At 45.2% G+C, this 26422-nt stretch overlaps 1 protein-coding gene across 2 annotated transcripts in view; it reads left to right on the top strand.

Annotated features, from left to right (window-relative positions):
• The window catches only part of SUSD1 (sushi domain containing 1), a 1292988-nt gene that overhangs the window by 580676 nt on the left and 685890 nt on the right, over window positions 1-26422 (top strand). For both annotated transcript variants that reach the window (XM_069630622.1, XM_069630623.1), the window contains exon 8: window positions 11949-12128. In XM_069630622.1, the coding sequence (XP_069486723.1) occupies window positions 11949-12128 (180 nt within the window). The remainder of the gene's footprint in view (window positions 1-11948; window positions 12129-26422) is intronic.

The following is a 26422-nucleotide window of genomic DNA, read 5'->3' as shown; positions in this document are numbered from 1 at the left end:
CAGTTTAAATAGTGGGGATGGCCCCAGCGTAACATCCTACCAATTGACAGCAGCTGTTCTAGCTTTTGTCCTGCTCAAATGTAGTGTTTTTGAGATCTTCTTCATCTCAGTACTTTTGTCATCAGATGGGTTTGATATTTCACAATAGCACAGTTTCAGAGGTGATATTATGTTGATAAGATTTGGGCGTTATCGTCAACCTACATGGTGGGATTTCACTGGGGTTGTGCCATTGAGTCATTATCCCCAGGACTAGGGGTACTGTTGGTTAGTGGCCTCACCTCCCTAGTCTCATGGGAAGAGATTCTCACCTGGGGAGAAGTAACGCCATCTGAAGGATCATCACAGTATGTATGTATGGATGGATGCAAGGGTATCTAAGTGTGCGCAAGTGAATGGGTGTCTGTTGTATGTGTGCGCGAGTGAATGGAGAAATTAATGGATGCATGAATGCATGTTTGAATGAGAGAAATGGATGAATGTTTATGAATATGTGCATGTGACAGGGAGCGGGTCTGCCTCTGTGCGTGGAGATACAAAATTCACCAGCTGCCACTGCCCATCATACAGCTATTCCTTCTTGATCAATTGTTCATATGTTTTTTTAAATGCTGCAGGGATACTGTGGTGCGCTTTCCAGCGATTATACCACTGGAATAGACTATATTTCCTTGGGTTTGAATGCTGCTCCTTGAATGTTCCTCACATTATTAACATAATCTTCTCCTGGAAGGCGTAAGATGTGTAATTACAGTGTTAGTTGTATCCCCATGCACTTTTGTTTCTTTTTGTTTGTAAAGTGCAGCCTTATTCTCAGCAGTTATTTTTGTTATTTTTGTCTTTTTTATTTATGCACATCATTTGAGCATGATCTTAGCTTTGGGAAGCAACTAAGTGCTGTGTGTGGTAGGGTTAAAGTCATACATTAGATGGTTAAATTGGGGAACATGACTTAAAATATAACTTTTATTACCAGCGTACAATTTGTGCAGCAAGGAATAGACAGCATTATGGGACATCCTACAGTACTGAAGGGTGGTGACGTGGGGCAAGACTGGGAGAGTGATTTGTTGACGGTGGTAGTCGGGATAGCTGCTGCATGGGCGGGTTAAAAAGTGGTTTATCTCATGGCTTGTGAAGAAGGTGCTCCTTTAAAAGTAGTTTCTTGCTTTCTTTTCTAAATTGTATGAGGTTTGGGTTGAGTTTAATGTTGATGAGTATAAGGTTCCACGGTCTAGGGGCATAGACTGAGGAGAACTGCTTCTGGTGATGCGCTGACCTTTAGAATAGTCTCTTTGTCACCTGTCAAAGATTGTTTAAAGAACACCAACTCCCAGACCAAGTTCAAGGGTTTTAGCAGATTTCTTTGGCAGGTAGCTATGGCTGGCCCTCACTCTCATATTTAGATTTCGGAATTCCCACCCTAACGGCAGTGTCACTAGGCCCCAGGTTAGTAGAGAGACGATTGACCCTTACTGCCTAGTCTCTAGCTTGCTGTAAAGGAGAGAATAAAGGCAATTGCCCTCTCTTTCTCAGCTCTCTGTGACTTTATGAACTAGCCCTACACTATTGATGTTATTGCTAAGAGGTTATGGAATGTCTTTTTCCTCTTATGCCCTGGTGTTTCTCTCCCTATCTCTGATTGTTATGCTCCAATCTTTCCTGCATCTGATTCCACTCAATCTCTCTCCTCCTTCCTACCTACGCCTTCCTTTTCTCTCCATCCAATGGCTCACTCCTTCTACTACTTGCCTTTACCCTTCAATGTTATAACTCCCTCTTCCACACTGCTATTCCCTCCTCCACACTACTACTGCTTCATCCCACCACCTACTCATCCAGTAATGCTCCTTTCACGCTGTCAAGCACTTTCCACGCACTCTACACTCCCTCACCTTGCATGTACATTCACCACACAGTATCACTTGCTCTTTCCAACCAATACAACACATTTTATTCAATTTGCCCTCACATTCCAGTCCAGCATCCTTCCTCCTTCTGGTCTGTTGATCAACCACCTTCTCTGACCTCATCCAAATAGCCCACAACTTCCTGTTGCCCCTCTTATCCTCCCCCTCCTTCCATTCGATCAGTGGCCCTTACGGATCTGATCCTGTCTGAGGTGTTACAAAATCTGGAAGAAACAAAATGGGTTAAGCCGGGCCCCTTTAAGCTACTCTGAGCCGCTTTGCTGCAACAATGGCAGCCTGCAATATATGGTGTCCCAGTTCATGTTAGAGAGCTGCGATGCAGCAGTCTCTAAGGTAAGTAGACGTTTGCTGTGCCAACGCTGCTCAAGTCTGTCAAGTCTTGGACATTATTCTCTTGGCTCAGCTGCTTGGCTACAGTGCATGTCTGTTCTGGGGAGCAGTGTGTTAAATACCAGGTAGCTGAATCAGCTTGGTTTCTTAAACTGCTGGATCTTCCACTCCTGGATGGTTCGGTGGCTCATACAGTAGTAGTCAGATAGCATAGGGCATTGAGGGGTGAATTCTCTTCAGTGGTGTCTACATACTGCCTCATCAATTTGGTTCTATGAAATAAAAAAGAAAACTTGGCCACCATCAATCTTAGGAGGCATAGGTTCTTAGGTGACGCAGGTTGCTACTACACATTAATGAACAGGAATTGGGTTGCTCTCAAATGCCATCACCCATGTAGGACTGGCTCTGGCATCCACCTTGCTAGTCATCCCACAACAGGCTGAGAGGAGTCCCTATCCCCTGTGGCAAGACTGAATGACCAGACCTTATTGCGCAATATACACCTGGCTATGAATGTTATGTGATCTGTGCTTATAGAGGTAGTCAGTGAATATATCTTGTAGAAAGGGCTTGATTTTCAGCAGGAAGGAAAGTTGGTACCATGCTGTCAGTTTTATGTAGTACTAGCAAAAAGTACCAGGTTCTGTGGACAGACATGACAACACTCTCATCACTTGTTGAAAATCAATGATCCTGTAGATCGCTGTTCCGATTCGCTTATTGCTTGATGTGCTTTGCACTCTGAAGTAAACTGCACTGAGAATGGGTGTGCGTGGCTAGCTGACATATCCCTGGAGTAGGCGTTGAGGGGAGGTGAGAGTTGGTGTGCTGCTGCATACTCGGACCTACGGTGCTCTGCATCATGCCAGGGTGAGGCAACAGATGGAGGAAGTTTGTTGCGTTGCATTGTGGTGCAAATGTCCCAGAAACTGTGCATTCTTGGGTTGAGGACCACATTGATGTTTCGCCGATTTCAGGAACCCCTCTCATATGTGAAGGTGGTGACATCTGGGGAAAGGGGTGGGTGTCCAAATGTCATGTAGCCGGTATTATCCAGAGGGTCCTAACAGATAACTATGCAAACTTTGGTGCACATTGATGAAACTGTGTAGAATTGTGTAAAGGAACAATGCTTCACCAAGCCACAAACCCAGACACAGACCTACAAATGTTCACTTTTATAGATATATATGTGCATTTTGAAGGATAGATGTCTGCCTATCTAACATCCTAGAGACATGGTACAGTATTAGCTGTGGGGTGAAGATCTTGAGGTTTATTTTGGACAGCCCGGTCTGGATATATGGGTGCTCATTGTTTTTGGTGACAAGCAGTTAGTCCTCCTTGGTGGATATCACAAATTGCCTGTGGCTTTTTGGGGTCAAGATGATCATTTAAGGTGTTTAAACCTTTTAGAGAACTGGTCTGGGAAGAGTGGGACAGTTGAAACTAAGGGGGTCTTTAACGGCTCTCTCAACCTCACCCTAGCACAGGCGTCCACAATCTTCCTGATTTACTCTAGAGCAAGATAACTCCAACTATGTAAGTATTCCTAATCTTGATGGGGAAACCTAAAGGCTGTGGCCTTTTTGCAGCCATATCCCTCTGGGACTTTCTAGGAGATACCTCTGGTCTGTTGGACTGTCTAGTGTCACTGGAGTTTTTTGTTCCAGTTTTTCTGCTTCTCATGCTCACTCTCTCTCTATCTTTCCTTCTACCTCTATCTCTACTCTCCTCCCTCAGTGATGTCCCTTGTCTCCCTCTCTCTCTAGCTATATCTCTTAACTTATTTTATCACTTGTCTCCCTTCTACATCTGCAACTATCTGTTCCCCTCTCCACCCGTCACTTCCACCATCTTTGCACTAACTGCAGTTTTTTCCTCTCCCCTCTTTTGTCTCTGTCTGAACCCCTCTTCTCTCACATCTCCACCTCAACCAATATCTACTCCTCTGTCTTCTGATCTTACACTCTCTGCCTGCTTCACCCACCTCACCCACCTACCTTCCTCCTCTTCTGAGCTCCCCACTATTACTCCTGCTACCACCTTTGTATCTTCTACTCTCCTGTTAAACACCCTCCATCACTTACTCTCTAAATCCCCCTATATTCATTCCCCTCTCTCTCCCAATTTTCTTTCACTCACTTTTTATACCCCTCTCACCACACTACATTGAGCTGGTACCACTATCTCCTACACACAGTACCGTACCTGCACTCTCTCAGAACATGGCACAGTATCCTCAGCACTCCACTCCACTCCCTGCCCTCCACCTGGTCCCTTGATCCACCACTGCTCCACCCGATCTCACCTGAACACCTTTCAATCTTCTCTGTGCTGGCTGGGCTTTTATTGCCCAGCCTTCCTCGTCCAACAATCCTCTGGGCTCCCCATGGTCATATGCCCCCCTTGGCCCATCTCTGGGCACAGTATTCCTGGAAGTCTTCAAAAAGGCTTTTAAGCCTCCCCTGCCCCCTTTTCGATTTATATTTGCAGGGTAGCAGCCATGTGCTCAGGCTGCTTGTTTTCTTTCTTTCTGGCTTTCTGGCTGATGAGTTTTGCTTCCAATTAAGTTTGTCTCAGCACTTGGACTGCAAGGCAAATGTTGAACTCCTCAGAAGTCGAGAAGACAGTACTCCCCCCTAACTCAAAGGAAACAGCCCACAGACTAATTGGAACAATGCAGTGGGGGAGTTCTTCTAAGGCGGAAGTGCGACTGGACGCACGACCTGGTAACTTGAACTTGATGGGCAGGATCTGTAGATGGGGCAAAACAAATATTAAGTAGATGGACAGAGCCTTGAAAACTTAAAGGGAAAAGTTTAAGGAGGCAATACCTGTGAGTTAGCCGCTGCCCCCATTGACCATGAAGATACTAAACCATACCTGGGTACATTGGCTGTAGGCTTTGTAAGAAATCTAAACTCTAATACCTAAATCTTGTACTAACCTGAAGTCCAGACGGTCAGCAACCAAGACTGTTGCAATAAAGTTGCTCCTTGGTTCATGGCTTCCTTATAAATGATTTTCCCCGGCTCCGCCAGCCACATAGGATGTGACCATGCTGTTAGAGGGAAGCACCTAGCTGTGGTCCCGCACAACGCCACGACCACATCAATGCACGACTATGCGTCACATCCTGGAAGCTCCTAGCTTCCAGGGCATCTGAAACACTGACAGATATCGATACACCGCCGGTGTGCCTTGTACCTGGTGCAGAATCCTAACAGTTTGAGGAGGAGTTCTGTGTCTCTCCTACTTCCCTATAGCCCCTTCGCACACTGTTTGTTTTTTGTTACCCCACCATTCGTTTGAGGTCCACTTGGGGGTGGTGTATTGGGTTCCTCTCTGTGGCAAGAAAATTCCCGGTCCATCCCTTTTCTGACCCTTGGGTCCGGTCTGGGTTTTCTTAGTTGCGCCCTCATGCGAACCAAGTTTCTGTCATGAAAAAGTCAAAATGGATCTCTAGCCAGAAAAGAGTCTGACAAGCATTGTGTAATGTAAGGTACAACAGTACCAACAGACATATATGGATACTTGGGGGTGGAGGCCAGGGACTGCTCCCCTCCTCCACAACTCCCTCGCCCCTTCTCTGAGGTACGATTGGCTCTGGCATACACCCTGGTAGGCCACCTACCCCAGATTGGGTGGGGGTCCCTGCCCTCCCCAGACATGCTAACAACTCTGGCCCTTTCATATTGGGTCAATAAGTGAGTTAAATGCTGGACGTGTATGGATCAGAAGAAGGCAGGCCTAGAGATTGTGCGGGTCTTTGATGGATTGCATTTTCATTTAGTTATGTATTGTCTTCTCCAAACCAGCCATAACTTCCACCATTAAGATTTCCCAGGGGCTCCATGTAGAGGTTGACTGTCATGGCTGAAGGTATGAACAGCTGTCAGATTCCACAGGTGGCGGATGGAAGTGGAGGTATATAGCGTGACAAATTGATGTTAGTGTTTGAGGCAAGTGTACCAGTGGATTACATTTAAACAAAAACCAAGAGTTGGATGGCATTACCAGTCTTGTAATAGCCTGGGGGCCAGGTTACAGGGCCTGTATGCCATTACCAGACAGGTAATGCCCCCACCCCAGGGATCATAGCTATTAGCACCCCAGTATGGTTTATTGTGTGCTAATGGCTTTCTTTTTAAATGTTTAAGTTTTAAACAGCACAGTGGTAATTTCTCAAGTAAAAAATAAACTTCAGAGGAGCATAGACATCATGAAAAACTGAGAAGGGAACTGCTCTTAGTCCCTTCTCCAGTCCCATGGTGAATATGAGAGGAGTGAGAGTGGGGCGGCGAGACACAGCTTCTAGCAAAGCAGAGCAGGTAAGCACTTGGCCAGGGGCCTGGGGATAGTGCTCGGGGTCATAAGGAAGATGTTGGTCAGGTTGTTCAGGTCAACTGGGGATAGCGAAGCACGTAAACCGGTAGCATAAGGGAAAGCCCGTCTTCCAAGCTCCTTGATTAGCTGGGAGGTCCCAGTATGCCACCTGCCAGGTGCTAATTGCTTGAGATATCATGCTGTTGAGTATATTGATGGTGGAATCTGCCAGTGTCTGGGATATACAGGTTTCCCTACTGCTTTAGCTCTCACCTCTGCCTCTTACAGGGATTAGTTCTCATTTTCAAGCAGGGCCTGTTTTTACCCCGCCCCCGCCCTTTTTTCTCTCCCCTCACCACAGGTCTGCCCTTTTATCCTCTTTGGTATCCATTTCACTCAATTCTTCATCTCTCTGCTCTTTTTTCTCTCCTCCCCTCTTGTTTCTACTTTTCCACCCCAAAGTCTGGTTTGCATGCTCTCTCTCCTATTGTCTGGTTTGTTAATTTTCTCTCTCACTCCCCCCCCCCCCTCTATCCCGAGGGTCTGATTGTCTATCCACCACTTCTATCCCCAGGGTCTAGTTGTCTTGCTTTCCTTCTTCTTTCTACTCTTTTCCTCTACTCCCCCTGGGTTTGGTTTGCATACTCATTCCCGGGGCCTGGTTTGTTCTGTCTGTCTGTCTGTCTTGTTCCCTCTCCTGTCAATGCAGGGGTCTGGTTCTCCTCCCGCACCTCAAACCCAGAGTTTGGGTCTTTTCCCACTTCCCCTATGCCCAGGGTGTGGGCCTCTCTCGCACTCATCCCCAGGGTCTGGGCATCTCCTGTGCTCACCCCCAGACTCTGGGCGCCTCTCCCACTCAATCCTAGGGCCTGTGCCTCTTCCCCACCCACCCTCACCCCCAGGGACTGGGCCTCTTCTTCCACCCGCCTCACCCTCAGGGTCTGATATTCTCCTTCCCCTCACCCCCATTGTCTGAGTTCTCCCTCAAAGGTCTCGGTTTATCCCCTCGCTCTCCACCGCCATGGTCTTTGTTTCTCTCCCCTCCTCGCCTTTCCATCCCCAGGGTCTGGGTTTCTCTCCCCACTCCCTCTTCCATCCCTAGAGACTGGGTTTCTCCCCCCCGTCCACCCCTGGTGTCTTGGTTTCTCTGCACCCCCATACCCCAGGGGTTTGGGTTTCTCCACACCCATGGTCTTGGTTTCTCACCCCGACCCTCAGGTTCTTGGTTTCCCTACACCCCTCCACTCCAAGGGTCTTGGTTTCTGCCCCGACCAACTCCAGGTTCTGCTACCCCTGAACTCTCCCCTGACAACCCCCAGGATCCAGGATCTGGATCTTTTCCCTATGCACAGGGTCTGTTTCTCTTGCCCCCATCCCTACCCCCCGGCTTTGGTTCTCTCTCCCCCAACCCCTACTCCCCAAGCGCTCCTTTTGTCTGTTGTACTGCCTTCATTGCAGTTAGATGTGTTCCAGCCTGTCTAATGCTATTATGAGTATTTCTATTGTATTTTGGATTATATTGTAATTTCCGGTGAGGGAGCCTGCTATCACTAGGTATAGACTGTTTTCTTACTCTATTCTTTAGAGTATCAGTAAGATGATGGCAAGTCTCCTGTGCAGGAACCTGAGAAACATCTGCTTAAACTTAAGTGGTAGAAGCATTTTCTTCCTATGACGATCACTTGCACTTTTTGTTTGTGCCCCTGTCCATGAAAGTCTCAAGCTTTTTTTATCACTGTTAGGGTTTCCACTCTCGTGCCCAGTCTTGAGGCGGGGAAGGGCACACCGTGAATTCCATTTTATGTGGGTTTACTTTCAGGCTGTCACAGGTCCTCCAGATTTTTATCTCACTAAGATGGCTATTGAGGTGGGAGTAGGAGTTGATGTCAATTGTCTTTAATTTGGCGTCCTCGGCATAGTTGTAACATGAGGGCCTGCACTTTTTACTTGGTCTCACAAATGATGAAATGTACAAGTTGAAAAAAGGTGTTTAAAGAATAGATCCTTGTGGCACACTGTTTGTTGGTTTGTGTGCTTGAGGTGAATGGTGGTGGGCATCTCATTTTGGTTCTGTCCGCGAGAAAGGATTTTATCTATTGTAGTGCAGTACCATGGATGCCAGATTGTAAAAGTCTCTTAAGGTTGCATGGTTGATGGTTACAAAGCTGCCAGTGGGTTCAGTAGTAAGAGCTAAACATATGTTATTGTCTGCGTTAATGTTTAGGAAAACTCAGATGGAGTGAAGTGCGGATTTGGTTTCTCTCATTGATCTAAATCCTTACAATTGGTCCATTAATGTGATTTTTGCTCGGATTGGGGCAAAATGAATATGGGTCCTGTGCTCTTCCTGCCGTTTTCTTGAGAGGTTTCATGCAAATAGCTTTGACAAGTTTTGTTTATTCCGGTTTCCAGCAATAAGTCCAACAATTTTCATTAACAGTAAGCTAGGGGTTGTCTTGCAGAAAAATCATTTGAGAGATGTACACTGGGCATGGATATTTTGGCAAGCTGGCCATTTTGCTTTTATCAGGTTCAGGAAAGTTTGTGATGATGGGTCTGACATGGTTGAGATTTGTTGGTGGTGTTGCCTTTTCAGTATGGGGATTGTTAATATTGTGGGGGAAAGTCTGGAATTGAAAATGTGATGTACTCTCCTAGCATACTGCTGCATTATACTAATAAGTAGGCACTGCAAGCTGCCATGTTTAAACACTGATTCTTACCCTTGCAAGGTGAGGCTTTAGGCTTTACTGTGCATGTCACTGCTATCAGGGCTCTTCGCCTAGTGTGTAGTTATGCTTGCCTTCACTTCTCTCGCTTCTGAGGCGTTTCCCTTTTGGCATAAAAGTGTATTTTCGGCCGCCGCTTTCATAGAAAAAAGCAGGTTTAGCAGACGGAAGTGCTCATACGGTAAGCATGCTTACATGCCTCAGACTGTCGGCGACCCTTTGAGGTGTATGATCAGCTCAACTAAATGTATCACGTTATGTTGCCCTCCCAGATAAGACTGTCTTAACATGTAAGAACGCACCTGGTATCAAAGACTTGTATATTGGGGCTTTGTTCCCTGCTTGCAACTTTGTTTCATTATGATTCCTTGCCCCGCCTGGACCACCCCTTCCATTGAAATGCATGTGTTCCTTTGGGTATAAGAGAATGGTGCACAGAGGGAGGCAAGCCTCACTTGCTTCAAAGTTTCGTACTGTCGTTGGTTAGTGTGGTCTTGTTGCCTGCTTTTTTACTAATAAATTGTTCAACAATCCACCAGAATAGTCATAGTCATTTGTCCACGACAATTGTATCCAAAGTAGATGCATTGATGGCTTCCTGGCTGTTGCTGTGTTCCTGAAATGGTCTAAGGTGGTGTTGCAGAGCTTTGGGGGATTTTATTTTTGTATGAGGCAGAGTTTCTCTTCTCTGTGATTTTCAATATTTGCTTTTGTGGGTTACACGGATTCCTTTGAGTTAGTGCAGTTTCTTGGCTTTTAAGACTGCTGCTTGGATAGACCAATTTGCTGTTGGTATTTTCTGGCCTATGTTTGCTCCAGGCTTGCTCTAATTTCCGCTTACTTTGCTTGAGTGCTTGAAGTTGTGGGGCAAAATATTTTGCCACTTTTTTTTGTGATGGGCTGAACAGTTTTGCAGGAGATCTGCAAAAATATCTGACATCTTTTTGTCTAATTGGAGGATGTTAGATTTGGCACTTTACATTAAGTGTGCTAATTTCTCTAGAATAAGGTTTTTCCAGATCCATTTGGCTATTGCTGCTGGGTTGCGGTATTGCGACTGTGCGTTTCTGGTGCGTTGATTGTGAAAGGGATCATGTGTTAATAAAAGTAACTGTTATTTATACTATGGTAAGATTATTCTTTTCATAGGAGCAAAATCACAAATATTCCACCTGCCACGTTAAAAAAAAAAAAAAAACCTTAAATGGCTGTGGTGACCATGTGTATGATCTGATAACGTATTTTCGAACAGTGTATTTGGGAACATTTATTAAATATAAGTCAGGGAACCGTGAGGACTTGACCTGGCAACACTGTCTCGCTGGTCGCACTACCTCTGCAGTGGTTGGGATTACTGGTTTAATTAGAGCACTGAAGTGAGAAGAGTTTTATTGTGATGTATTCTAAGCTCTGAGATGATTAGGACATTTCATTAGAGTATTGAAGGTAGAAGAGTTTTAATATGATTTGTTTTAATGGTATGAATGTTTATGAAATTGTGTGTTTATCTCTATTTTAAAGTAATGAAAATTTATTGAATTGTTTTCTTCAGATATTCATGTATTAAAGGTTGATGTTTTCAACCAAGAATGAAAACAATAAAAACAATAACCTTTGCAAAGTTCATCTTTAAGATTCATCAATGTTATGAAAGTTATACATGTATTTGGTGTAATGTGTAAGTCAACATCTTGGGTGAATAGATGCCAATAGTCTTATGTAATATTTTCCTAACAGAAAAATGTGTAGACTATTTTGTAAGGTATTACCCAAATTGTTCGAACACAATTGTTCGAATGAACAATTGACCTCATTTCAAGGGTCCAAATTGACCTTTTCACAATTGATCGATTTGGTAAAATATATATATATATGTATATATATATATAAGGGGTTTTGGTGGGGGGGTTTGCGTTGGGTGGGGTGTTGCGGGGGGTTTCCCCCCTTATATATGAAACAATTGATCTTCACAATTCGGTCAATTGTGAAAAGGTCAATTGTCATTCGAGCAATTGTGACTCGAACAATTTGTATACAACCTTTTGTAATGGACTCTGTGGGTTCCACATTTGTACTTGCCACCATATTTCTCCCTGGCATTCATATTTTGTCTTGTAGACAGACCCCTTTGTTATGTTACTGACCTTTTCACAAGCGGATGCAATGATTTTGGGACTATCCTTTGATTTAAACCCACTTGTCATGTTAACATTTCCCTTCTAAAGATTCACAGGTGTGTGCAGTTTGTTTTAGTCCTCAATCCAATTAGAATATTTGTTGTTTTAAGTTTAATTGTGAAATATTGATGATCCTTTGTTTATGCACTGAAGAAATGTCATTTCGAAATTTGCTGGTGGCTTTTTGCTTTCCACATTTTCTAAAACATGTATTGTGTAATGACATGGACTTTAAAGGCCTCTGTCAAAATAAAGTATAATTTAATAGAAAATCTATTTAGAACTGTCTTTTTGACAAGTGTTTGAATCCATGCAACCCATTCAATGACAACAGGTTTAAGACCATTTCCACTGCTGCATGCACTTGGAAAACATAACTTGCATACTCGCTATTTGTGTTTGGTATGTTTCATAATATTTTTTGATACCTTGTTTGGTCATTACTGCAGCTGTGGATTGTGGGCAGGCTCCACTTTTTCTGAATGCTCTGGCAAGACCACACAGCAACACCACCTATGGAAGTGCGATTGTTTATGAATGCCGACACGGTTATACCTTAGAGGATGGAAACACGTCTGCTGTTTGTAATGCCAGAGGACAATGGGAAGGAGCTGATCCACTTTGCAGAGGTAACCAGGCTGAATCATATCTTATGAACGTAGACGGGTTTATGGGAGTAATGCTTGATCATGGAGTCCTCTCTTATGGGTGCTCTCTATTTATGACTTGTAAAACAGATTATTGGCTTTTAAGTTCATTTTCCAATGATCATACATAGGAACAGTGACTTATCTGATGGCCGTGATAACTATACCAACCACTTTGCCTTTATTTAAAAAATGCCATCACATAAGATGACCAACCAAAGTCTAGCCCCACGATCTGACTGTGCTTGTTCCTCCTTGTTTACAGAGTACCAAAGATCGTTTGCTAATTAAAATTACAAGGTGTGTGTACACACACACACACACACACACACACACACACACACACACGCACACGCACACGCACACGCACACACGCACGTCTGTTTACTTCAAAGAAAGCCAAATAATCTCATGAGTAGGATGGTGGCCATTCAGGAGGGTCTACAATCTCGTTTTAAGTCTCTTCAATATCTGACAGGAAATATCAATTTGTAGATCAGTCTCCCCCTGCCCACAGGGACGGTCCAAAGTTGAAATGCTTCAGAGGAGTACCAACAGCAACCCCAGTCACGTATTTCTGCAGGGCTGGGAATTTTCTGTCCATGGCACTGTCAGATGTGGCATCTCTCTATTCAAAGAGAGCAAAACGTCCACTTCTGCATTACATGCCAGGCTTTACGGATGAGGGCTTCGCACTCGTTTCGGGGCAATCAAAAATGATCTCCATTTTTGGAGTGGACATCTCATTCCTATTGAACCAAAACAGGAGGCAGTAGTATGCATGAGGCACTCTCCTGAAAGTTTTCCCATTGGGGCACAATTCCACCTAGATGTAAAGTCAGCTTTGAGGCTGAGAAGTCCCAAGCCCCATCTGCTTCATTAAACTAAACTAAGCTAATGTCCATACAAAGCTGGGGAATGCAATGTGTCATTATGAAAGATGTCACTGTTTAAGTACTGACTCATTTGAGTAAGCTCTCTACTATCATATTCCAGATTTTATTTCCTTTGGCTGATCCTTCACTTGACCCGCTGAAGCTGCACCTTTTGCTCTCCTATGTTCGGTATCCCCTGTATAACATGCCTCTTGTTTGATCAATGTGTATTCATTTAATTTGCCTATAGTGCTTGTTCCCAGTTTACTTTGTGCCTTTTTCTGATTGATTGTATGTTTCTTCTAAGTGTCCTTGTCACTTCTCTGCCTTCTTAATAATGACACGTGAGTCTTTATTTTTCCTTTCAGACTTCCTCCTTTTTGTATTACAAATACCATCATGCATGCACGTAGCTACCAGGGTATTTACCTCACCTCATTCTTCCAGAACCAACATAGACTGTCGCTCTTGTGTCCTGGCCACTCATAATTTTTTTCACCATTCTCCCCTGTGTTGAAGAAAGGGTGATAATGGCAGATCTCATCTGATAGTGGACATTCTTTTGTGGGATCACCTTGGTAAGGAATATCTTGTGTGTCCCAAATACAATTATTTAATTTCATAGTTATTTTACCTTTCGATATTCTTGACAGATCATCAGGGTTGCCACGTATACCCAAGTTACATATTTTTCTTAACCCTGTAAAGATGATGGGATCGGTTTGGGTGGCTATGGCTCCTTAAAGGATTGTGTCTCAGAAAACAAAGTGTGCGATCAGGAAGCATTGGATCAGGCCATCAAGTTCCATTGCTGATTTTTAGAGCGGGGTGAAGGTTTTGCCTGAGTGTGGAATACATTGAATTCTGGGATGGGGTGGAGGTCTTACATGCGGGGGTGTTGAAGATGAAGGCTGGCAAGGTGTTATCTGAGTAGTGTTGCTTTGATGGATGCTAGCATCTTGGTCAAGTATGCACAGAGACTGCTTCAAAGGTTGTCCATGTTTGGTGAGGTGGGATGAGCAGTACGTTGTATGCTTTGGCATTCGTGTTAATGTTTTGGCAGATTTTTGTTGACAAAATCAGAAAGAAAGAAGTTGCTGATGGTTGTAACTTTTTGGTGCTGTGTAGTATGGAAGGGACTGGAGGGTAAAGTCTTGTTTAGTGCCGCCCTTCTGCCACGTGACACTTCATTCCAAAAATCACACAAGGACTAATTTCCATCTTTTTAATGGAAGCAAACTGGTATTTTCAGTTAAAGTTCTCAGACTAGGCGTGGCCCATGTCTCTTACCTCAACCTCCAAGTGGACTCCCACTTCATTACTCCAGGCTTCCCCATTCCACCTTAATGCGTCTGCAATCTGTGTACTCCTGTCTCTGCCCTTCAACTCCCTCCTGCTCTCACCTCTCTCTAACACTCCTTGCTCTCACCACTACACCTGCGCTAATCTTCTTACCCTTCTGCCTCTTACTCCCTCTCCCTCACGCCACTCTAGCACCCTCTCACGCCCACCTACACACACACACACGCACACACACACCCTTTCACTACTTGCAATTTTAAACTCAATCTCTCACTCAAAACCCAGTTGGTACCATCCTCTCAGACCCAGACCCTTACCTTCACTCTCTCGCTACTCCAGTCTCTGCCACCTCCTTCTCCACCAGACACACTGTCCTCAATGGTCTCTTGGTCCACCTTATCTGCTTGCGACCTGAACCGAACACCTTTCACCCACATCTGCACTTTAAAGCTCAGCCTACTCCATTATGGCATTCCAACTGGCTCCCATTGGCCCTGCAGATCACATGCTCCCCTTGGTCGATCTCTGGCCAAGTTGTTGCCCTGGGCATTGGGATTTCCCCTTGAAGTCATTAAGAAGGCTTCTGGCCCCATACCCTTTTTCAGTCTCCATTTGTATGGTGGCAGCCATGTGCTCAGGCTGCATGTTTTGCCTGTGGTTCTCCTCACCTGCTTGGGAGTTTGTTTCCAACTGGGTTTGGGGAGGCATTGCGATTGGGCACTTACCTCCAGAACACCAATGAGACATGGAGCAGACATTTCTCTGACAAGAAGCGGTGGGACAACACTTAATTCACCATAAGTACGAGACGCTGCCATGGCCCCTGAGGGTGCGGCATGGAAGCTGAGGAGGACACTGGAGTTAGGAGCGGTCTTGGCCCATGCAAGACGTGCAATGAACTTCATATGGTCTCAGGCAGGGACTCTCACAGCGTTGTATGGGGAGAGCGCAGGCTCCATGGCGATCCCGCCCAGACAAACAAGAGTCACACACACCAACCAACCTTCCGGCTCCCGTCGAGGGACTGGACCAGGGACTAGGGGAAACATGGCGGATCAAAAGGGGGCGGGCCTTCTTTACCAGCCTTAACCAATCAGGGAATGGGCAACAAGGACCGAACAGAGGAGGTACTATAGGTGACCTGAAGGGAGCACGGGAAGGGCATTTGAAGAGCAGGAAAGGAGTAGGTAGTCATTTCGTCACCCTCTCTAGGTAGTCGTTTCCTCACCCTCTCCCTTTTGATTCTAGAAGGCAGGTGTACTTTATGAGGTACCAGAGGGGTACACCTTGGCCTACTGACGACGTACAGAGTCCCAAAACCCTATGTCCTCTGCAACTGGAGAGTAAAGGCTGGACTACCCAGGGTCAAGAAGGAACTCTAGGAGGTGCACTGAAACACTTGTGTATGGGCGCGATACAAATAAAATATCATATCATATCACGCCTTCCTAAGTAGGGAACCAGAAGAAGAAACTACATTTTCCCAGAATCGAGATACCCCTGTATTTTTTACTAAGAATTCAACCAGGTTAAACCTCATCTGGCTGCTATCCTTCATCAAGCTCAGAAGTGGTGTCATAAGTCAGAAGTGGGATAGGAAACACCATGGAAATCCTTCCTAAAGCCCTGACGGAGGGCAAGCAGCAATTGCAACAGGCGATATAGCTGCAGATACAACAAGCACAGGCTGACAGCAAAGCTTTTCATCAAGCCTTCCAGGTGCAACAGGCTTAGCTGGTGGACACATAGGCCAGTGCGAGAAGCCATCCCCAGTATCCACAACAGTCCTGCAGATGTTAGACAGTAGAAATCCTCTCCCTTTTGCTTCAACTTTGAAAGAGTGGCCAGAAATGCCCTCTGGCCCAAGAAAGTAGGGGACAATACATTGCTCCTCAAATGAGAAAATTCAAAATGAATATCAAGCATCAATCCCCACAGGAGATACACCGTATGTGGACGTGGTGAAGGCATCATGAAGTAAGACACAGACAGCTGATTAACTTTTCTAAAATCAAAGGTTTATTTCTTGAATGTTAAGATGGAGTAAGGCCTAACTTGCCCTATGCTAAGGTGGGATTTCCCTACCTAAAGAAACTAACGATAGTCTGTGTCATAAAGTTAAAAAGTCTGTCTGTCTCCAAAACCTCACAAATAAAGATATTTAATGTATAGGGATATCAGCAACCAGAGAAACCGTGTTCAAAATACAGTTCTGAGCTTCTTCAAGCTCCTGGCTTGCTTTCAGATTCCCCTTCCCCAAGCTCAAAATAGTTCCACAAAAAGACCCTGGGGTTCCCTTTCCCAAGTTCAACACAGTTCCAAAAGGACTTGGGGTTCCCTTCTCCAAGTTCAACACAGTTCCAAAATCTCAGGGTTTCATTCTGTTGGGGAAGAGCTAGCGCCTTTCTGCAACCCCCAAGCGCTTTACAATTAGGCAAGATATCTCTAAGCACTAGAGCACTGAGAAGGCTTTTTCATGCAAATGTAATCACACACACAGATGTGGCCAGCCACAAAATGAAGATAGTATTTAAATATAAGGTGTAAATAACTATTAGCTGAATACCTTTGTGAAAATGTTAAATTGTATTTAGTTGTTCTTAACGCACGACGGAAGTAGGCTCTGTGCCAAAAGGAATGCAGCCTGTGCTAAAAATAGACTACAGGCATTGCTGTGGTGTTGGCTAAGGCTGGTAGAGAGCATGACGTAACTTAGCAGCTGTTTCGTGACCATCACAAATGGACCCATTAGGCCAAGTAGTATGTTTTAAACGGAAACCCGGCCATGAAGGAAGGAAGACTGCTGCATCCCTTGTAAGGGAAGGAGGACAGTTTTGGATGAGCCATGCCAGTATCCAGTGACCAACTCAAGAGTATTTAAGCTCCCTGCCTGGCACCAGTCGGGAGGAGCCAGGAACGGAAGAGGGACAGAATGTCATTCAGGGAGTTCTTTGCCCCATCCTCATATTCTATACAGATTATATTTGTTATCCTTGCAAGATAGACTCTTGGCCTTAATTCCCTGGAGAGCTGAACTTTAATCTGGTGTGAGCATGATTAGGGGTACCTGTATAATTAAGGGATACCCCTGTAAATTGGGCTATCTTTCAATTCCCCAAGAAGGCATGGCTTCAAATCCACAGCAGTGGTCGAAGTGAGCGGGAGCGGTCGGGAGCGGTGCTCCACTACTTTTTTAAATTACGTTTTACAGCTCCTATACTTTTATTTTAAAAAGAAACCGTTCCGGAATGGTTTTGTTTTAAAATAAAAGTGTAGGAAGACGTTGCAGCTTGCTCTTTCATTGCACTGCACTGAACGTTCCCTCAAACAGCAGGTGCAAGAGTTTGGGGGTTTGTATTGTGTGTGGGAGGGGGCGTGGTGATGGGGTTTGTGGGGAGTGAGTGCAGGTCACAGGGAACATAGTTCCACTACTTCTTTGTGTACACTTCGACCACTGATCCACAGTCAATTCAACTTTCTTGGCTCTCAAAATTGATTTCAAATCTACTTTGTAAACTTTCAGGCTTTTCAACAATTATCTTAACTTACCTTTCTTTTAGTCACTTGAACAATTGTTTGGCATAACAGCTTCAGCCTCTTGACTTTCCTTGGTTCACGCCAAGTATGTGTTACTCACTCTAGGCACAGTTGTCAGACCACATGGTCCACCCATCACAGATAACGCAACAGATAACCCATGGCACTTTGTAATGTTCATTGACTCTCATTGGACTTCCTTGTCAAGACAAGGATTACTTTCTGCATTCGTGTCTTTAGTCCATAGGTACTTCTGCTTCACTTTGACAGTCTTTTGACTCTGCCAACATGTGACTTTCACACACTTCACTTTGTGGTATTTCTCCTCGTCACCACCTTGCTTTCACACTATGCAATAGTGTTTATCATTTGCTTTTCACTTGCTTCACAAGCTATCATTACTGGCTTTCACTTGGCTTGCACGTTCACATTCTTCATAAATGCTTTTCACTTGTTTTCACTTTGTTTGTAAATGCACATCACTTTCTTTTCACTCGTGCATTATTTAATATATTTTGCATATCTTTTCCTTAGTTTGGTGTTCAATAACTCATTAGGTACTTTGCATCTTGTTCGGTATTCAATATAGTCCATTTGGTCACTGGACCCATTCATTACATGCTTTCACTCGATCAGCATCTTCCTCTGCCCACACCAAGCCTGTGGAGCGTCCCAGCATGAGTGATTCCTCTCTGTCACTCGTTGGTGTGCGGCCGCTCCTCCCGGTGCTTTTGCTTTCATCTCCGGCTCTCGCTTGCTCCTCACTCCCTTTGGGAGCTCCGGCATGCAGCGCTCGCCTCTTCCAAACCTTCCTGTTGCTGTCAGCACTGTATTGGAGACTTCTGTGTTCCCCAGCTCCAGCAGGGGACATGCTGCTCAGGATTCTACAGTGCTCTCGACCCTTTCGTGACCCATTTTGGCCTTGAAGTCTTTCTTGCTCTCCTGCAGCAGTCAGCGTCCTTTTCTCCAGCCCCTCTCCTGCGTACTCCACATCGGGTTGCTGCATCCTCCTTCCCAGGTGGATCTCTGTATCTTTCGCTGATTTCTCCTTATATGCACCTGTAGCCCCTCAATTGGCTGCAGGTGCAAGTCCTTTGCCTGACTATAATTACTTTTGGCAATGGGACATGCATGATCTTTATAATGGTGTTCTACAGTCCTCTTCCTTGTCCCCGTGCCAAAGTGGTGTGCATTACTCTAGTTGCCTCTTCCTTGTCCCAGTCTTAAAGGGATATGAATATGGGACAGTTGGTGTGTGTGACAGTGGGCAAGAGTCATGCCTCAATATTCCCTATGGAAAAAGTGGAAACTTCACATATAATTCGATTACATACTTCTTCTTTTCCCATCCAACATGGAACCTCATAAGCCTATCATTATCTTTCCATTCCCCCGGTCTAGTTGTTTTCAAAATGGCCACCAGGGTTTCCTCCGATAAAGTCACTCCCTGCACAGTGTTCGCCGCGTTACTTCGGATCCACAGCTGTCAAGAAAAGCTGTTCCAACCACTCAAAGAGGTGCCTTAGTAAGTGTTCTTTCTTTCTTCTAAGGTTTCTCCCATCCTACCTCCCCTGTGGCTGTTTTCTCCCTGCTCCATATTACAGGATTAACTTAAACGGTTCCCGCCGAACTGTTATTTCAGTCGGAAGCTATACTGTGTTTTTTTATTACACACGCAAACTTCTCTTGACTAACGCTGTGTTGTTTTCGTTCACGCGTCTTTCTGCTTGTAATTACAGGCAACATTTCCTTTTGACTCTCGCCTCCCGCGATAATCAGTTACGCGTTCTGCAAACTTACTAAACTCAAGATAAAGAATTTCGGACTTTATATTGAGATGAGATCTTCTAGCAAACGCAGATCTGTCGGTAAATACATTCCAACCACGGTCGATATGTAGAGAAGTATCTACATACAATATACCGGCAACACCTTTCGAATTATTCACCTCGTTACAAGTGCATTTCGCAGGCAGCTCAACGATTATGCAACACGTGCATCGGTATGCCTTTTCTACAATAATGCAACACGTGCATCATTTGCCTTTCTACAATAACGCAACACATGCATCATTTGCTTCTTTATAATAATGCAACATGTGCATCATTCTGCGTTTCTACAACAATGCAACACGTGCATCATTCAGCCTCTCTACCACAAATGCAACTTCTGCGTCACATCCTATGAGTGGAAGTAAAATACCATGGTAAGCAAACCACTTCTAAGGTTTTACTAAACTGCTTGGTTGTTCTAAGACTCTATTGCCCACTGTATCCATTTAATCATCTAAACGCCTCTTTTTCCCTTTCTTTCATATCTGGATACTGAATTATCCCAGGCTATTTTATACTTCCCATAACATTCAGAAGAGCGTGAAAACAAATTCTTGAAGTCTAACAACATCCTTCTGGACTTCATTCCTGATCATCTTTCTACCTTTCTTCCAGGCGTTTTCTTCCCCCGGAGGGTTTTCCCGGTTCTACCCTTTCCCCTGTCTCCATCTATCAGAGGAATTACTAAAGCGAGACAACTGACTACCCCACTCTCTGTCTAACCAGGCCAGGCATGGTGATCCACAGTATTATTGTGATAATTGCTTATGCCTTAAAGCTAAGTAAGCCAGGTTCATGTAAACAGTGCTATCCTTTATAGAGGGAAAAGGAACTATCCCATTCATTCAACACATACTAAAAAATATTACCATTCTGTTTTTTAAGAATTAAGTGAGAAGACTATGTCCTTTTTGATGTATTGTGATTGACATATATGCTGCTGTTCTCTCTCTCTCTTTTAATGTTTCTAAATTGGTCTTAATACTTAATAAATTGATGTGGACTTATTTAAGAATGGTCATGTTTTTTAGTATGTGTTGAATGAATGGGATTTTTCCTTTTCCCTCTATAAAGGATAACACTGTTTACATGAACCTAACTTACATTTTTTTTGGGAGATTACCTTTATAGAGGTAACATCCATCTATCATGGCCAGGGGTAGAATTAGGAAGGCTCCCCATACACTTTTTGTTGTACCTACAGGCCATCAGGTACGGGTTCAGTGAACCAACCTAAAATTAAACCGTTTGCACCAATATCATAACAGCAAGACTGATAATAACCTACAAAGGTAGAGGGAGGGTAGGATGTATTCTGATAAGGGAAAGATGGATACCATGCCTCACCTAAAGGCACCTTTCCTCCACTCCCCAAGGACCCTCCACCCAGGTGATTAGCCCTTGTATATCCACTCTCAGGGTCGAGATCCAAGTGTGATGGCCCTTCCCTGGCTACCTGAGAGGAAGACCCAAGGGGAGTAGATGGGAGGATGCCCTCAGGTTCCTCACATCATCAAAAAAGTAGTTCTAGAGAGGCACGGATGTAATGACTAGACGTATCAAATTAAGTTGAGAAAAACATGACTCAATCCCAACAAGACCCCACAACAGTTGTTCTAAAGGGTCAAAGATCTGGCAGACAATGGCTTCAATGAGCAACCACTAAGATTCCTGAAATGACAGACTGAGTAATATTGGAGCAGTTTATCGAGGCTCTTCCAAGTCTCATTCAATGATGGGAGAGGCTGCAACACGGCCCAGCCTAATGGAAGCCATAAATATAGCTTCTTCCTATCAGAAGGCGGGAACCAGCTATCTTATGAGCCTGCCTATTGGGACCAAATCTGTACAGGGCACTAGCTCAGGTATTACAAGACAAATGGGGGGGTGATCGATTCTGCCAGCCTACCGGGGCCCCGAGCAGGATCAAGCCAAGACCTGACTTGCTGATACACTGGGGTCACATTGTCCAAAAAACCCCAATGCTTTGAGTGCGGTGAATGGTGCCACATTGCACGACTATGTGCTTGAAAACCAGAGCCAATTGATATTGGTGCATATGGAATCATCAAAGAGAGGGACAACTAAGCAGAAATGCCGAACAAGCAATGACCAGATATCACTATGCCTGCAAAGAACAAGTAAACTGCCGGCAGACCAGAGCGATGATTGACTCCTGAAGCCTGCAAACAGTGTAAGTGCTCATTTGGCCAACCCCCTAACAGGTAAAGAACCCCAGCTATGCCTCCGATGTATACACAGGAACATCAGACCTTACCCTGTGCAGAATATCCAGATCTGACTCCTGGGCAAAGACATAAGTATGCCGCTGCCATATTTCCCTCTCTGCTAGTGTCATGATGCCTGCCCCCGGAAGACCAGACCAGGCCCAACAGCCCCGGAAGCAGGCATCATGCCACTTGGAGCATGCCCAAAAGCCCCAGTTAGGGGCTGTTTGGGTACAGTCCTGGCGCCTATGGCGCCAGGCTCATAAAGATAAAGTCAGTCCTGGCGCCATGGGCGCCTGGCTCATTATTGATAACTTACCTGAAGCAGACCATGCTGCATACTCACCTGAGGCAGACCATGCTGCATGAAGACTCAAGCCAAATGAGGCTTAGGAGGGACTATTTTACTGAAGGGACTATTTTGTTACTTGGGTGGGGCTGTGGAAGAATACTTACCTGGATCTTCTTCCAAGGCTATTTAAACCACGCCGGGACAGCCACACGTGCTTTGCGTTATTCTGCTTGCTGCAGCGTAACGCTCACCGTGTTTTCAGCAGCTCCAGTCTTCAGCCACGCCCGCTTCAGTTCTGGGACTCCTGAAACAAGAAGACAAAAAGGATAAAGGTTAGAACAGGAGTTTTAACTTTAATCCTTACCTGAATCCTGATCCATTTCGCCACGGAACTGTAAGACAGAAGTCTTTGAAGCATTGCTTCGCATTCCTACGGCGCCGCGCTGAACTCACCTGCTTGGCGGTACTTCAGCATTCCATCACGCTCTCTCCATCTCGCAGCCGCCCTCCGACACCCAAGGAGACAAAGACAGCAAGGTGAGCAAGGGGACTCTCTAAGGCCAGCCATACAAGCTACCCCCAAGGACTTACCTGATTTACCACGGGGGTCTCACCTCATCTCGGGTCGGCACAGTCAACTCTGCTTCATCGCCGCACCCCGGCCCCTAAGGGGAAAAACACTATAGACTTACCTGAATCTTACTGAGTGCCATTTGGAAATCTTCGAGTGGATTAATCGGCAACCTGCAAGGAATCGGACAGTGAAGAGCAGACATTTGAACTCTTATGAACAATTGCACTTTAGAGTCAATACTGGAACTCACCAATTCTCTACGCCAGTGAAGTAACTGGTCATCTACGCGCCCCTGCGGTCGACGCAGGATGTAGAGCTCATCCTTCCAAACCATCAGGTGAGACTAAAGAGGGGACATCAAGAGTGATCAGTGGGAAGACAACAGGAGTGGGGAAGGTGGGTTGACACTCAATTCCAAGGGTGGTTAATTCCTCTTCTCCTTTGCAGAAGAATATTCTTGCGAGCCAGACAAACTAGGCTGAGCGGGCCAGTCCAGTCAGTCATCTCGGCGCTACACGTCACACTGGTGGAAATAACAGCGGCCCAGTTCCGGTCGACGCCCCCGTGGGAACCAGGTGAGCGTAACAGCTAGTGATAGGATCAGATGCCCTCAGGTTTCCCCGAGATTTTTAGGAAGGTGGGAGAATATGTGGTTTAAGCAGACACCGTTCTTCGGTAGTGATATGGCGTTCCCCTCTAAACGGGTCAAACTCAGTCAAAAGAATAAGAATGAAACATGAGTGCAACCGTTGAGTAATGCTACAAGCATCTGTCGACTGGAGGATCGATCAAGATAGAGATAGTTTCCAGGTAGCACAATAATTGAATCCTACCCTCTGGCATACATGGGAGCAAGCTGACCGAGGAGATGAGGGGTCATTGTTTGAGAAGAATGGCAGACTTTACTGAGGGGCTCCAAGAACAAGGATAAGGACATGATACCCTTTGGCCGGACATTCACAGAGAAGTAACAAGATATTGCCAAGTGTCCTGAGTTCCAATTAAGAACTGGGTTAATATATCACACACGCCTTTACAACCAATGCCCCTAATCAAGGAGCAGTTTTTGAAGGATTGGTATGGACATAGTGGGACCATTGGAACATGCCAGTACTAGATTGTGCTACTCGCTACCCTGAGGCTTTCCATTTAGGAGGAACATCGGCTCAAAGCATTTGTGATCCTCTCTGATCGCCCGGGTCAGAATACCTAAGGAAATTGACGGACCAAGGAACTAATTGTACCTCTACAGTGATGAAGCTGGTCTGCTGCAGTCTCCGCATCACACAATTAAGGACATCCATCTATTATCCACAAAATGTCAATCTCTTGTCAGAAGGTATAATCAGATGATCAAGCAGATGCTAAGAAAATCCAGAGAACCGAAATTGGGACTGCAACATATGCCTTATTTTAATGACAATCAGAAGCATGCCCCAAGTATCCACAGGGTTTTTGCAGATTGAGCTGGGTTCCGGCAAAAACCCCATAAAATGTTTTGACACCTCGAAGGAGGAGTGGGAACAGTGGCATGCAAGGAAATCACGAAGTACACATAGGATTTGGTCCAACAAGTAATACAAGCTCGCCTACAACAGGGCTAAAGTGTACAAGAAACCCATTGCAACCGAGGAACGAGATTTTGATAACTTTTCAGAAAAGAGACAAAGTGATGGTGCTCCTCCCAAACTCAAAAAAATTGTTGGCCACTTGGAGAGGGCCCTATGTCATGAATAATCCCCTCAGACCTGTAACTGTATTATACAGCAATACAGCAAACAACCCTGTGCTTGCCAGGGAATCATGTGGTTACAGTTGTGAAGGGTTAGCCCCTTCAGCTACAAGATCTGTGTTTGAGTTCCAATCTATTTTCTTCTGGTGCATCAAATATGTTTTTTAAAACAAAATGTGATGCACCTCGAACTCGGATCGAGTGGTTGAAGGGGCTAACTCTGCACCACTTTACTCCATAGGTCCCTTTGAAAGAGCAAGGCAAACATGCCCTGTTAAATAAACAGGATGCGTTTTCCTCCTTCACTGGACAGGCAGTCCTATGAATGCCATCCTAATACACTAAACAAATGCTTTTCAGTAGAATTATTTTGCTGAAAACGTTTGTTTGCTGTATTAGGACTGCCAATCATAGGACTGCCTCTCCTGTGAACGTGTGTTTGAATTCTCTGCTCTCTGGCAGTAAGAAGCTGAAGCTCCCAGTAGGGGGCTCCTGCTTGATTACTGCTGTGAGAGCAATGAATTAAAGAAACAGATTACACTGTTTCTGTATACCAAATGCATGCCTCCAAGTCCTTTAAAAGCAGGACTTTACAGAGAATTTGCTGCTAATTTTACATAGTAACTTTATATATATCAAGGGATATTTTTATTATGGGCATTATTTTTAAACATGAACATTTTTAAGGGAACTTTTCCTTAATGCCTTTGTGATTCCCAGTGGTTTATATCAATTCAGTGTTAACATTTGTTTCATAGGGGGCACTTGCAACATTCCACAGGCTCCTGAACAAGACACTCCAGGGGCACTGGGAGTACACCACAGCTTACCTTGATGACGTTGTGTACAGTCCAAATTGAGAAAGCCATGTGATGCATGTTGATAATCTCCTAGAAGCCTTCACTAACCAAAGTCTCAAGATTAATCCTAAAGAATAACGGCGGGGGCCTGAATACAACATACCTCGGATACTATATGGGCAATGGAATTCTACAACCTCCAAAGGACAAAAATCGAGTCCATCCGCCACATTCTGTTTCCATCTATGCCTAAGGAGATCTATGCTTCCTTGGGGTTTGTGGGCTACTACCGACGATTCATCTTGCATTTTTCACGACCTTGGCAGCCCTGTTGATGGACTTATTGAAGCCTTATGGTCATGAACGCCGTGAATGAGAGGGCAGTCCTAGCATGCAAGGCCCCAAAGGAAGCCCTGGATATCGACGCCATCCTCCATTGTCTGGACTTTTTTTGGCCCCTTTTACTGACACTTCTGGGGCAGGGTTGGGGGCTGTGCTTTTCTAGGGACAGCGCAAGGGTGAGGCAGAACATTTTGCTCTTCATCAGCTGGAAAACGGGGCGTACTGGGCTGATGGGCAGGGGGGCAATTTCCTGTGGCTGCCATCTTTGGATTTGCCTGTGTTGCAGTAGTTACAGCACCCGCATCGAAAAGACCAAGCAAAGAATCTTGCTGCTGGCTTGAGTCGTTAGTGTTCACCGCCTGAAAGTAAGCAGGCCAGGGGAACTGAAAGGGGTATCGGCTGGGCAGCATGGGGGTTAGGTGCAGGGTGGGGGCAGAGGAAGGGGCCCACACAGTGGGAGGGCAGCCAGGAGAAGCACAGCCACCTCGAGGACAGCTTCTCAGGAGAAGGAAGGACCAGGCGAAATCTTTGTGGAATGAACTTGCGTTTGTTTTGCAGGGCCGTGGAGATAAGTCCAGCAGGGTAAGGCCGAAGGAAGGAGGACTGTGGCAGAGGGTCGGTACACCTAACTCGGATAAAACACTTCCGGAGGCGAAGACGTATGTTCCGAAGGACCGTGGTCGTGCCAGGGTCGGAGGACGCATTCTCATAAAGGACCGCGGGAAAAGAAAGCAGCCAGCGGGGGGACACAACACTGCCGTG

Source organism: Ambystoma mexicanum, chromosome 6q (assembly GCF_040938575.1).
Source record: "Ambystoma mexicanum isolate Mex_15411 chromosome 6q, UKY_AmexF1_1, whole genome shotgun sequence".
Classification (NCBI taxonomy): domain Eukaryota; kingdom Metazoa; phylum Chordata; class Amphibia; order Caudata; family Ambystomatidae; genus Ambystoma; species Ambystoma mexicanum.
Note: the sequence above shows the minus strand (reverse complement) of the source record. Positions and strands in the feature narration are given on the sequence as shown.